Below are 15,023 nucleotides of genomic sequence, written 5' to 3'. Positions count from 1 at the left end.
TTTAAACGCCTATGCGCATGTGTCAATGCGGCGCATGCGCAGAAAGTTTTTAGTTTTGAGGTCCGGATTATAGATCATTCCGAATTATGGGTGTCCGAATTAACGACTTTTGACTGTACTTGCACTTCAGAAGCTAAATGATATCCTTCAGCATATTTCGAAATGCAGATTTTTGAAACCAGGTTTAGTTGATATATCAAAAAATTTTAAAGTTGAACTACATTTAACTAACTTGAATTTTAATTCTATGTAAAAGTATAAGAAGCATTAAATGACAACAAAAATGACATCACTTTCTCATATTTCAACAAGCGATCAAAGCAAATATAGCTCTTGCTTTATAAAGTTTGTATGTCCTATTTGGTAAATGCAGCTAAAGACAACACAGTTTTATGTTGCCAATCACTGAACAATATTTCTGCAACAGGACTCAACATCTACAAGAAAGCCATGTATTCATCAAAGCATTTCATATGTTCAGAGAATTGAAGACTGATTCCTTTTTTGCAATGGAATTGTTTACCATAGATCCTAAAATTTAATGGTTTGTATCCAGACAAGGAATCATAGATTTATTAAATGTTCTTTAAATGATTGCTGATAATTTTAAGTTTTCCTGATAAAGAACATAATGAAATATACCACTTGAACAGGTGTACACAGTCTTCACCTTCCCATTTTCTATCAAGTAAAAATTGTCATTTTTGTAATTTATGTTCAAAAGCAAGAAAATGGCTATATGACTTTGTCTTTTAGGTAAACTAAATGTTTAGTTTGTTGAAATGAAATATTACTACAAAAGGTATTTTACACGTAATTTTTATTTGTATAAGTAGATGGCTCAACTTTCCAGAGCAGACATGTGCGTTCAGGATGACAGAAAGCTCTGGAAGACAATTTTCAAAAATCTGGACTCTGGATTTTTACAGAAAAGCACATCACACACAACAGATAACATTTTTTTTTTTTTTCCAAACCTTTGATTGTGGCATTCAAAAGGTAACAAAGTACAGCAACTAAGGCACTATTTACTTCTGCATGAACAGGAATACTGACATTAGAATACAGTAAACAGAAAATTAATACACAAGTTACTGGAGATTTACAGTAAAATATTCTAATTAAAGAAATATTTTTAGTTTTAAAATCATAGTTTCTTTTGATAAAGTAATTGATAGTTTTAAAGAAACACCATGCTTGTATAGATAGTTTATAATGTAGAACAAAGTATACAAGATTTGCTTTTGAATCCTATCACTCAATTATTAATTACACATGTGAAAGAATTTTGGAAACAATAAATAGCATACAGATTACTTTTATAAACTCATGTCATAAAAATACTGTATATCATCAAAATATTATCCGATTACAGCAAAATATATTAAATATTAATAAAGTTCTACTGAATCAATATTAAGCATACATCTTATAAATAAAAAGATTTTTAGTACACTTTATTAACAACATCTTGATGTTTTCGTATTTCTTTTTCTGAGATAACTCATTAAAATTAAAACAATTCCAATAATTAAATAGTTACATTTCTTAAAACAAATTAAAATAAGTAAATAATTCTCACATCCTATATAATATATTCCTAAAAATAAATAAATTTATGTATATATGTATATAAAGATTTCTTTTACTTTTGAAAATGGCCTTCACATTACATTAATAAATGTAAACTTATTTATTTATTATCAGGTTTCAATCTCACTTATAAGATTTTTCGGAATACCTTTTAAAAGGTAATTGAATAAACTATCATAATTCTTCAAATACCTCATAAAAATTATCATTTGAAATCCTTTTTATAATATATTTTTATCAAATAATATTCATTAATACTTGTAGATAATTTTTATTCATGTTCTTTCAGTACTCTTACATTAAAATTAGTTTATTTTCATACACTTCTTCTAAAATATAGGTATTTTATCAAGCAAAATTATTCTGAATATTTGTTTTAATACACAAAGAACTCTTGAGATCTACTGTTATTTTGTAGATTTTTATTGCAATAAATTACATGCCATAAATAATTATCAATAAAAAGAAACAAATTTTCCAGATAAATTTTTATTTGTGTTTTATACATCTAGTAAAAACCAGCTATTAATGAACACAAACTAATGATTTGAGAAAGATCGAAAATGTAAATTAACAAGTTAAGAATTATTTTAAAGAATTACTCAGTCATAGAATATGATTTGTTTTTATTTACGTAGATGGGAAACTGAAATGAAGAGATTGATAAATAGTCTCATTTTGAAATATAACAATACATTTAAAGTATGAAAATTAAAGAGTCAGAAATCAAATCTTTCTACAATAAAAAGTGCAGCTCTACTAAAATTACAAAGGTGCAACCATTAACCTTGGATATAGTCTGATTTTGAATTTTTGTCTATTTGACTCAATATAATTTGTATTTAATTACATCTGTCCCTGTAGTCCCTGAATCACAGAAGTGCACATTTAGACAATTTTTATTTACAAAAAAATTACTGCTGCTGTAATTGAAAGCCATAGAATTAAAATTCTCAAATTTTTACTTGACAAAGGGAATACTCATATTTATGAACAAGCATATATCCAAGAAATACATTCAAGAGATCTGAATAATGTTCAAAAGCTCATACGAAACAATTATGTATCATATGCATAAAAACTATCTTCTTAGTAAAAGAAATAACATATTTTGATTAGTTTATAAAACTGAAACAAATCTATAAAGTATTTATGAACAGGAAAACTGTCTACATACAGGAGGATAGACTTATTCTATTTTTCACTAAATTTAATGAAGAATATCTTGTATATCATGTTGAATTATACAAGACATCAGTGACGCAAAAGAAAAACTGAAAATGTCTATCAATGTTTTGAATGATACATTGCAAGAAAAGCAATTTTATGATCAATTATCTTTTTAATTTTTAATGTGAACCTCCCTGAATAAATTTTTAGATATATGCCTGCTTGAAATTTTTTGAAAATTTTACTCAATTCAGATTTTAAATATATATTGTAATAAATATATTTATACTGAAATAAAATTAATTACAGCAGCATCTACTGATATTATCTATACAATTTAAAGAAGCATAATATAAACCACATTCAACTTACATACATACAAAAGTCAGTAAAAAGCTACTAGAACCTACACAGCCACTTAAAAAAAAGCTTTGTAAATAGACATATTGATTTAAAAACACAAAAGCAAATGCTACAGCCATCAGAGATATATCAAGAACAATGTCACTGGGTACAGATAACAATCTGAAATTGGCCAACTTAACATGTCCCCCTCAGAGATATAAACCTTAAAATTGTACATAACATATGACAAAAAGCATACAGTCAACCTTTAGGCACCAAGAGAAGCTAATAACATTTTTTTAAGGCAGCATAACATGCAGCACAGGTAGTTTCAACAATATGGCTTTAGACGTTTATATTGGGCCATTCTGGTTACACTCCCACATATTGCAAAAAAGTCACTGTCAACTACATGGAGCGAATGCCAGACGATTCCTTCAGCATATACGACAGCAGATCACACTGAAACTTTGGTTATACAGTCAAAATGCAGCATAAATTAAGGCATTTTGAGACTATTTTTGAGATCAAATTTGAGGCAGGTGGAACACCTCATTTTTAACACTACAAATAACATTGAAAAAAGTAATGTAAATGGAAGAATCACAATTTAAGCTTTATGCACCCAAAAAAACTTCTTGGCTTGCCATAACTAAGCAATTTGCATTCAATTTCGAAGCATCAAACCAGCAAATACAAAAGGTACATTGACAAATATCTACTAATCGCAGCAGGACAACAAGTCATCTTCAGCTAGACTAGAAAGGTGAATGATTCACACATGCGTAATCAATGGCATGTATAATCAAAGCCTTTGCAATATCACTACATAGGGGCTTAAAGTTGGCCATTTAGAGCATTTGGAGCTCCACTGGTAAGAAATATACAATATAACAGAATACAAAGCCATTTCACAGCCCAAACTGATAAAAAAAATTTTGAGGTGGGAATTTTATTCATCATCTTTCTTTTCAGGTTTCAAATCAACCATTGCGTGCAACTCTTCAGGAGTGTATCCTAAAAGACTTTGCAGGTCACAGACGAAACGGTAAACATACCGTTTTCCAGCAGTTTTATGGATGATATTTTTATCATAATAATATCTCAGTCCACGACTTAATTTCTCATAGTTCATTTTGGGCTTATTTTTGCGAATGCCCCATCGCCTTGCAACTTCATCTGGGTCAGTCAATTTGAACTCCCAGCCATCTCCTGTCCAGCTGATGAAGCCCTGACATGATTTATCAGTAAGAAGCTCCAGAAGAAATTGCCACAGCTGAATAGGACCACTCCCTGAAAAATTAATTTCAATTCGTCAGAATTATTTCATTCAGCTATATTCAAATACACAAAATATTACATTATACAGTCAAAAGTCGTTAATCCGGACTCGTCGGGACTTCGGCGATTCCGGATTATCGATTTTTCCGGATTATAGATCATCAGTTTAAATCTGGTAAAATGGCATGCAGAAATTATAAAATTAAAAATATAAAACCGTAATTTACGAAATAAAGAACAATTATGATCTAAAGGGTATCAAAATTTACAAAAAAAAGCTTAATATTTGTTTACTTTATTAAACATTTCTTTCAGTTTAAGTTGATTCGTTTTTTATGTGATAATACATTCTCTTTAATTCTATAAACAGACATAATTTCTTGTTCGGTTACAAAGTTCCGCTGTTCATGTCCTATAATTGCTGTGTCGAGAATACCGACTAATCTGTCAATCGAAATTTTTTCGTTTTCAATAACCTCTGTCACTTTCTTCGCTATCGGAAGCGAATTATAATGACGAGGCATTTGATTTAAATCATATCAAAGATGGAGTACATCGAGATGAAATACTACATTGAGTAAGCAATTATAAGCCAAATAAAATAAAAACATCTGCCCTTAAGATAAGGATAGTGAATTCATTGCACGCCGCCACCGCGTTAAAGATAAACAAAGTTTAGATAAACAAACGTTAAAATTTAGATAAACAAGCGTTAAAGTTTAGATAAACAAAATATATGCCTTTATCCATTTTTTGCAGCAATTCCACTTTTTGTGTAATGGGCTCCGAAAGATACTTTCGCTTTCTATATCCTTTACATATTAGTAAATATATATCGAAAATTCTATTTGACATAATCGAAAGTTCAAGCTTACTTTTATAAAATTGCTCTAACAGTCTGCAAAAAATAATAATCCGGATCCAATTCGAAGATTAAGGAACAACGCAATCTGCAACATTAACTGAAATAGATAATTAGATAATTTTAGCTTAGCTTATCCCGTCCGTTATACATTAAATGCGCATTCATAAACGTATTTTGCGCACGCGCACACGCAAATTCGCAGCGGTAAAGGTCTTACGCGCATGCGTCAACGCGACGCATGCGCAGAAAGGTTGTAGCTTTGAGGTCCGGATTATAGATCATTCCGGATTATGGGTGTCCGAATTAACGACTTTTGACTGTATTAAACATCCCATGAAAGAAATTAAAGTAACATAACTAACCAGCAAGAACAGCAGCTTGTATCACTGGCTTGACATCACAGCCCTGTTGTCCTTGCACATGCCCAGGTGATGAATTTTGCACATGTCCCAAGTGTGACAGTGGGGATTCTCGTGTTTGCAGGGCAGTAAATGCTGGATGAGTTTGATGATGATGTGTTGCATGATGACCGTTGGGAAGTGTAGAAGCATTGCCATGACTAAGATCTGCCGGCCACTGGTCAGGAGATGGTGGTACAGATGATGGGACAGTTTGAAATGTTGTATCGTAGTGATGATGTGGACTATAGCCTTCTGGTAACCCAATATCATGGGGGGGAAATCGACCTAAACATAGAAAAACAATATATTTTGTATAGAATGAAAAAAGAAACAAATAAAAATAACAGCAATAACAATCCACTGTAATACTATTTTCTTCTAAAAGCATTAAATTAGGAAGATAATCACGTTATTTTCTACAACTGCAAAAAATTTCATTTTCTACAACTGCTATATTTCTGCTTAATATTTGCTGTTTGATGGATCATAATTCTACCAAACACTGATTAACTGTTTTGCCTGTAAAAAGCCATCTTGCTTTTGACATTAATTGATACAGTCTTTATAAACATCTGCATAGATAATGAAGATGTCCATTAAAAGTTGTTAATATGTGAAAAAAATTATCATTTATCTTCATATTTTACTCAAAACATAATCCAAGAACTCTCAGACTAAATCAAATGAATATAACTTCTGATTTTGAAAAAAAATTTATGAATATTTAACAGCCATGCATTAAATAGTATTGTGTTGTGTGCACTTTAAAATTCTTTGCTTTTTAACCATCTTCAAAACAAATTTTTGAGAAAAAGTTAATTTCATGAATTTTTTTAATTACTTCAGCTTATTAATCTATAATTGCTCACATTGTGTATCTTCATTCTCTACCAAATTTTTACTTATGTCTTATTATTGTTTACTTTCACGCCTGTCATAACTAATTTTACATTTATTCGATGCCCTGCGTTGGCAACACGCTTTCAAATTGTGGTCCATAAAATTCGGTCGCTAGAATGTAGCTGACCTATAACTAGCTGCTTTAATACTTATTTTTAATTGAACTATGTTATCGAGTTATTATTAGATGTTTATGCATTTAATTAATGTATATTTACGATCTGTGATTTTTATAAACTAGAAGTAGTTGAACTTCTTCAAGTTATTTCAAAAACGAAACGATCATTCGTATTTCGGCGCCATTTGAATAACGGCTAGCCAACACTAAGCCAGCAGCTAAAATATCCTTTTGTAGATAGAAGTTATCCATAATTTATGCTCTCTATCACAGAAATAAATACAATTTTTACTGATTAATGTAAAAAATAAATTGGTGAGTGAGTCTGCAACCTCTTCTCGCTAAACCCATTATCTCAGATCCTGTCACACAACATATAGGCGATGGCCCACATTTTTTGCTTACCTCTTGTAAAACTTTTTCCATGATATGCAGGTTGAAATTTCGTTTCTTGGCCAATGTTTAGTTGCTGATTTGGATAAAATTCAGGACTGCTGTCGATGTAGTGATTATGAGCATTTGGAGTTTCAAGTCCATAGTCATGATTATCTTCATAGTGGATGATTTCATCATGAGTTACGTCATGCAAGCCGTGCATAGAATGCGCAACATGGTTGTAACCATCTAAAAGTTAGAACGAGAAAATGAACGTTATTTACCAATAATTCCTAATTCAATTAAAATCAGTTTTATAAAATATTAACTTTAAAACTAATTAATCTAATACATTAAGTTCACACACCAAATGATTGACAGTAAAATAGAAAATGGAGAAACATTTAACCAAATTTTAAGAGGTAAATGGTGAAGTTTAAAATCGGGGAAATTCCTAATATCACTGTTTTTAACAGCGCAAATAACGGCTTTTTGTGAAAATAAATTTATTTCCATACAGATTATCGCTAACCTTGTCAAAATATTTAGCGAAAACTAGTAATGCAGAACGTGTTATTTGTACAAATGGCCTATATCTCTCGCAAAACAAAGCATTTTTTTTTTTTAAATACTTCATTGAAAACAATTCAATGGCTGTTTCCCTCCTCCAAAAAAATTGCAGATGCAATAAAATATAGCAGCAGCGGTAATAATTTGAGCTTTGTAAAAAATCACATCGATTTTATAATTGCTCTTAAATACGCCAAAATTAACAATCATTTCATTGGAAGTCTGGTATAGAACAATACAACAATTATAACAGAAACACCGGAAAAGGCTTTAATTTGATAATAAGGTTTCCTCACATAACCGTGAAAAGAGCTGAGGGGATAAAAAATATTCTTCAGGAAGTGGTACCTACATATCTGTATGTTGCATGAAGGTAGGTACTGACTTGTGGAGAGGGTCGCAACACACTTTAGGGACCGTCACCAAACGACTGTAAATAATCATCATATTTACAAACTTCCTCCTTAGGTTAAGGTTATAACTTTATTGCTGCACTTTTAGCCTATTGTTCTCAAGCAAGAACACTTCGACATAAATTTCGCTGACGTAACCTTGGAGGGTGGAGTTTGTGTACGAAGTTTATGACATACAGGACTAAGGACAATGGGTGGCAGATGGTTTATTTACCACACCTACAAGAATTACGGATTAGTATTAATGCTGCGATTGAAAATGACAATAACTCGACCATTCTTCCAGAACGAATTATTCTTGTCATTTACAGTTACAACAAATAGAAAGTTTTGCTAGCAATTTTTAACTTTTAGAAAGGGTTTTGTAAAATACTTCTTCAAAAATTCATTTATATTGAGAAGGAAGTTTTAAAGTTGTGTAAAAAGGGAAGAAAAGTCGTAAGAAACTTTTTTTTTTTTTTTTTTTTTTTTTTTTTTTGAGGAACAGGGGACATTTACTTTGTTTCCAAATCATAACTTTTAATGGAAATTTCTTAATTTTACGTATAAAATGATAACAAGGATCAGGTTTGAAGCTTGAGTACGTCTGCCACTACAAATTAATTTTTCAAAAAATGTCTGTTTCACAAAAGTTTTGAAGTTAGACAGAAGTTGAACCTCGAAAGAGTCACAGCATACTAGAGAGAAGAGACTCCCTCACATAGGTCGTTAAAAGCCCTTAATATGGTATCGACGCCTCAACCTCTAGAGGCGACCCACGGAGGCACCACCCGTGGGTGGTGGTGCCTCCGTGGTGCCAATCCCAGACGACAAATAAGAATAAAGTCAAAAATCAAATAATCGCAAGACAAAGAACCAGGAGCACGAAGACCACAACGTCTGTCCCAAAGTTTTGACCAATGAGGTGCCAGATGACAAATAAGAATAAAGTAAAAAATCAAATAATCCCAAGACAAAGACAACCAGGACCACGAAGACCAAAACGTCTGTCCCCCAGTTTTGACCAATGCGGTGCCAATCCCAGACGAAAAATAAGAATAAAGTCAAAAATCAAATAATGCAAGACAAAGACAACCAGGACCACGAAGACCACAACGTCTGTCCCCCAGTTTTGACCAATGAGGGCTAATTCCCCGAGGATCATTTTCCAATATCAAACATACAGCAACAACATAGCTTTCAAATCATGCTTGACAATACCAGTCCTGCCAAGCCACCGAAGGATCGGTGGTTCTAGTCCGGTGAAGGCAATCTATTTACCCCAGGAGCCGAGTCTATCTAAATACAGATTTTATCCAGAACGCCGAAGGTTGCCCCCAGTGGATACCCGCGGGGATGGAAGAGTCACAGAAATAAATCTTTCAGTGGAAGGGGAGAAAACAGAAGTATTAAAACTGATTCATAGTGATTTCATTTCTAAGGATTTATTGGACCGGGATATATTAAAATAATAAACGACGATCCAAATCAAATAGTACGGACTTGTGCCCCAAAGCATCCTCACTGCTGCAGCATAAATTATTAAAACTGATGTTGAGATAGCAGACAACACCTGTCCTGAAAATTATCGACGGGACGGTAGCAAGCGAACCGACCATTTCTAGACATAAGCATCAATTTCACCAAAAGAAGTTAGAATAATTTGCTTTGCACGATACAGCTGCAGTTCCCTCCCCAAATGACCACAATGGCAACAAAATAAGTTATTCTCATTTTACGATCAGCAATGAAAATTTTAAATGTTCTGTTAACAGCATCAACAAAATGTTAGGGTTCAGAGCTCCTAGCTTTTTCAAGTCCCTCAGGATTTTCATTTCAAAGAGACAGCAATTACGTAGACCGAATTATCACTTGTTTGTTTGTCACTAATATTTTTTCCGGGTCCCTTTCCATTTCCTTGAAGCAAAAGTCAGGAACAGATTATAAACCGAGAAAACCAGAGGATCCCTTATTTTTAGCCATGATTTATCAATTTAGAATACTGAACTTCCATAATCTTCTTACTAATAGCACTAACAATAAGGTGTCTTATTTAACAAGTGGTAAAAGATTCCAGCATAGAAAGATCTAATAACAGATCGCACGGAACCTATCTGATTTATAGGCTAATCTCTGGCCTCGAGTAGACAGTCACGTAATTCATCGCAATAATGAACCAGGCACAGAAACCAAACAAACTCTTTTTATCAGTGCTTCAGTTGAAACAAACCCTTTTATCAGTGCTTCAGTTTAACAGATCACACTGCTCTTGTAATAACAGAACGCGTCACCGCTTTTTGCGAGATTCAGATTTAAAGAACACAAAAGTAAAACTTAAATAATTTAAATAGGACATTCAACAAGGGAAAGTACATCTGTCAAATTTGGTTCAAGCCCTCGACTCACGTGAGTAAACACGGAAGTCTAGAACAACCCTTTTGTGTAAATTTAAAAGTTGGGCGATAGTACTGAGAAGGTCAGAGGTCGCCAAAAAAGCTCACACTTGTATAACCAATCTGTCCCCTTGCGATAACTGACGAAAGTTGAGTTATAGGCAAAATAAGATGGATAATAAACATAAACCCCTATAAAGTCCCAGTGACAAACAAACAATATCTTCGGAAGAAGAGAAGAATGAGATAAGTCCATTCCATTGCTATCTTTTCTACTAGCTTTTTTTTTTTTTTTTTTTTTTTTTTTTTACACTTCCCCAAAGATGTGGTCCATTCCATCAGTATGTAAAGCCAGAATCTGCGGTAGAAACTGAAGAAAGAGGGGGTGGAGACACCAAACCGGAAATTTATGAATGAGTGAACATAACACTCTGCAAACGGTGCACCCAAAATCCCGTGAATGAGCGCCTGGAGCAGCGATTTGATGGGGGCAGACAGGAAGCAGAGGGGTATACAAAGTAGGGAACCGAAAGATTTGTAGGTAAAGCAAGCATATGGTGGGTGAACTGACTTTTCCTTTTTGAGGAGAAATCGAAAAGTGGGGGGGGGGAAGAAAAAAAATCAACAGTTTGCACGCGAATGCAATCTCCGAAGTGGTATACACTGGAAGAAGAAAACAGCCGTTAAATCAGAAGTTTTGAAAAGGATCTGTGCACTTAATGATCCTTTTAAAATGCAAGTCAAAATATTACACCTAATTTATTCTGTATTTGAAAGATGCACAATATACCTCGCGTGTTGCGGATATATGGTTGAGCGATACATGAACAAGACAGCAGCTTTGAAGCAATATTGCTCAAACCTATTCCGTTCGATGCAATTTTCAATGCGAATCTATTTGTTTAGGAATACACTTTTTCATAGTTACACACATGTACTAGTTATATTACTACATATTTGTACTATACGTGCAGTATGTTTTGATGAAAAAGATTGGCTGAATTAATGAAAAATAGGAGATTTGAAAGAAGCACCCGAGATGCTTTCGTAGAAGGCAGGTGTCAAAATACTCTCGTATTTCTTGGTAGCGTTTTTCCGAGTTCTGAAATGTTTTGAAATGGAATGATGATGTTTCATTTTTGAGAACAAGGTATAATTAAGAGGTCAGAGACAAATCCAGCAAATAAAGCTAATTATGAAAAAGGATTACATTTTTATTTACTATAAACTGATCTAAGAAACAACACTGTGAGAAAAAATATCAGTCGGAGGCACAACATGACTTCTTTGTACAGTCTATTAAATTATGCACATTTTTTGCAGCGCTTCTGTTAAACTTATTTCCTCGAATTTCGTTAGATATATTCCTAATTCAATATATATAGATATATTCCTAATTAGATATTCCTAATTCAATCAATTCGGTTCTCATTAGATATAGAGAATTAGGATATAGAGATATATTCCTAATTCAATCAATTCGGTTCTCACTTCGCGGCAGGGCAAAAATACATAAAAACTCAGTCTTCATTAAAAACTGTAAATTAATATAAAAAAACCCCACGAAATATAGTTAAAAAGGTTAAAAAAAAACAATTTTCACAATTAAAATTTGAGTTTCTATGCAAAAACATGAAATTCGGTCGGGGGCAGGAAGACAAAAATTTCGGTTCACAAAATTGAAAGTTAACTTTTGGCCACGTTCAGCAAAAACACGCTGAAGTTGGTGCACTGGCATAATTCACTATTCTACTAAGAGTTTCAAATGTAAACAAATGGCGGCTTTGTTAGGTTTAGTACCTCTCAAACAACTTTTAAATTGTTGATAATTCTACATCTATTGCATGCAGATCAACTAAAGGCATAAAAACCTCAACCGGAACACAAGAACAACATAATTCAATCACTTTTAATGAATACTTTTAATTTAATGCAACATACTAAATTTCAACGTTCTTTTTCAGTTATGCGAGATACATACGTATGTGCGTACGTACAGACGGTACCAAGGGGGAAAACAAAAATTCTGAAGGAATTTTAAATATATTTTACTATTCGTTTTTGAAGAAAGAGCTTTTTAATCTGTCCGCACGTAAAAATGTTAGGCAAAAACATCGTTCAAATGGATTCCAGAGCGGTCAAAGTGGATATTTTTGTTGAAATACACATGAAATTATTGCGATCGCAATACTGCCTTTAATTGCTATAAGAAAGTAAAAATGTTGCTTTCCATTGGTTCGTCTTTGAATCTAAAACAGCAAATATAATAATAATGCGTAAATAAATAAAAAATTAGGCTTAAACTTTTGCGTAAAATAAGCGAATAATATTTACGAAAGCAAGTTGGCATGTGTTACGCAATAATTACAGCTAGCTATTTTTTCGCACTAAGCTGGAATTGAGTGAAAAACTTCTTAACATAAGAACGTTTATTCTTAATGTTAAACGGACGATTTAAGTGACACTCATTACAAATGGTAAATTATAAAACCTCAAGTAACGTAAAACTTGCGCCCAACAATATATTTATATATATATATAATCTGCAATTCACCTATAATCCAATTACTTGAAAATCGAACTCCTGTGTATGAAAACTTCAGATTTTAAATTACGTCCAAAGGGGCGTTTTTTAACATTTTGTGTGTTACCTTTCTTTATTAAATATCATGTTCCTCGCACTTAAACCCTAAGATCCAGTGCAACAGCAATATCGCAAAATAGTTTTAAAACGAGCATATCTTTAGAATTTCCGATACAGAGACTCACGCGCTGGAGATAAAAATGTTTTTTCTGCAAAACGTTGCCATTGCTCGCTTTGAAATCCTTGAGTTTGTTAATCAAAAATTCGTCAAAGTTTTAAAAAATAGGAAATCGATCATAAAACAAATTTCAAATTTCAAATTGGGTCTTCCACATGCTCATATTCGTTGGAGGATTACGTTATTCAAAATTCGATGACTCTATGTACCGTTGTTTTATCACAATACGAGAAATATACATACATTTATGCAGATTTTTCATTATTTAATTTCTTCAAATATAATGCAGGACTCTAACATTTTGTGGCAACAGTTTGAGAAGTGAACCGACATTTATGAATCCGAGGCAAAATGCCAAAACGAAACTAATAGTCCTTCGGGATTCAAATCCCTTTGGACTATAAAGTTTTTGACGTCGTATGCATATAAGACTGCTTTATGTTACTCCGACTACCGCTAATTCAATATAACAAAGTTCTCTCCAATTTTTTTAAACAGCGAAAAATACTCTTCTAATTGAACAACTTAACATCTGAATAAAATAATCTTTTAGACTTTCATAAATTTTTCTTGATATCAAAATATCCTCTTTCAAAGCTGTTGTATTTTTAAGTACACATCTTAAGTACCAATTTTGATATTAGTCTCAGTCATATATTTCTTTATACAAGTAAATATTAGAAACTTCATTTTTAGCATGGCATTAGTTTAGTCGTGGAACCTTTCTCCGCACTACATTTACATAAAATAAAAAAAAAACATCCATACAAAGCATTTACTAAAATATTTAACGCACATTAATCTGTAATGTCAGAAACCATACGATATCGCAATTTAGAATTCCAAATAACTTAAATGCACCTCTACACATGTAGTGATGGCCAACTTCGGTACTTTCTTGTACCCGGTACGAGAGTAACGAGTACAGACAAGTACCCGGTACAAAATACCCGTTACTCAAGTAACCGTTACTTTGAAATGTACCGAAAACCGATTTCAAGTACCGAGTACCCAAGTAACGATTTGGAGCACCGAAGTAACGAAATACCGTAGTACCCTAGCAACGATTTGGAGTACCAAAGTACCCTAGTTATGATTTGGAGTACCGAAGTGCCCCAGTAACGATTTGGAGTACCGAAATACGCAGCTAACGATTTTGCGCACTGAAGGAACTCTGCCACGTCACCACGTGTTTGATTTTATCTGTAGGGAGTAAGATTTTGAATATCAGAAAACATGTCAACTACGGAAGTGTCTGAGGAGCAGGCCATTCATGGACACAAGAAGCGCATATCACCATTTCGCAAATACAACCAGATACTACTGTCCTCGTACCAAAACCGAAGTGAGCTGAACCCTCTTCGATCCTCCAGTAACGAATACCGAAATACCGAGAAGAGACGCATATTTTCGTTACAAAGTAGCGAATACCGAAAAGCACCCGTTTCGGTACAGAAGTAACGCATACCGAAAAGTGCGCGTTTCGGTACAGAAGTAACGAATACCGAAAAGTACCCATTTCGGTACAGAAGTAACGGGTACTTGGATAAACGGATTTTCAGTACCCGTTACAACTAAGTACCCGTTACAAAATACCCGGTTCGGTAGTACCGACTCATCACTATACACATGTATACTCCCAGTGGATAAAGCATGGAAAAGAAAATAATAGATATATAAGAAAAAAAAACATAATTTATGATCCTAGCCAAAGACAATGCCCGATATTAGCAGATAACTCACGAAACAATCAAATCAAAGATGACAACTTTATGGTCTTCCCAACAACAATTTTGCTTTATCTCCGCAGAAAGATCAGCCATTTGCGGAGAACAATTTCGAGGTGTACTTTCAAAAA

At 33.1% G+C, this 15,023-nt stretch overlaps 1 protein-coding gene across 2 annotated transcripts in view; it reads right to left on the bottom strand.

Annotated features, from left to right (window-relative positions):
* Window positions 1-803: 803 nt before the first annotated feature.
* The window catches only part of LOC118188262 (protein C-ets-1-like), a 144,436-nt gene continuing 130,216 nt past the window's right edge, over window positions 804-15,023 (bottom strand). For both annotated transcript variants that reach the window (XM_035358659.2, XM_085812765.1), the window contains 3 exons: window positions 7,079-7,297; window positions 5,617-5,940; window positions 804-4,401 (listed from right to left, as the gene is read on the bottom strand). In XM_035358659.2, coding sequence (XP_035214550.1) covers window positions 4,061-4,401; window positions 5,617-5,940; window positions 7,079-7,297 — 884 coding nt within the window. In that variant the 3' untranslated portion in view covers window positions 804-4,060. The remainder of the gene's footprint in view (window positions 4,402-5,616; window positions 5,941-7,078; window positions 7,298-15,023) is intronic.

This window comes from Stegodyphus dumicola, chromosome 1 (assembly GCF_044657685.1).
Source record: "Stegodyphus dumicola isolate Sdum_Otavi_A_Nest chromosome 1, ASM4465768v1".
NCBI lineage: Eukaryota > Metazoa > Arthropoda > Arachnida > Araneae > Eresidae > Stegodyphus > Stegodyphus dumicola.
The sequence above is the reverse complement of the archived record's forward strand: the minus strand, read 5'-3'. Positions and strand labels throughout refer to the sequence as shown.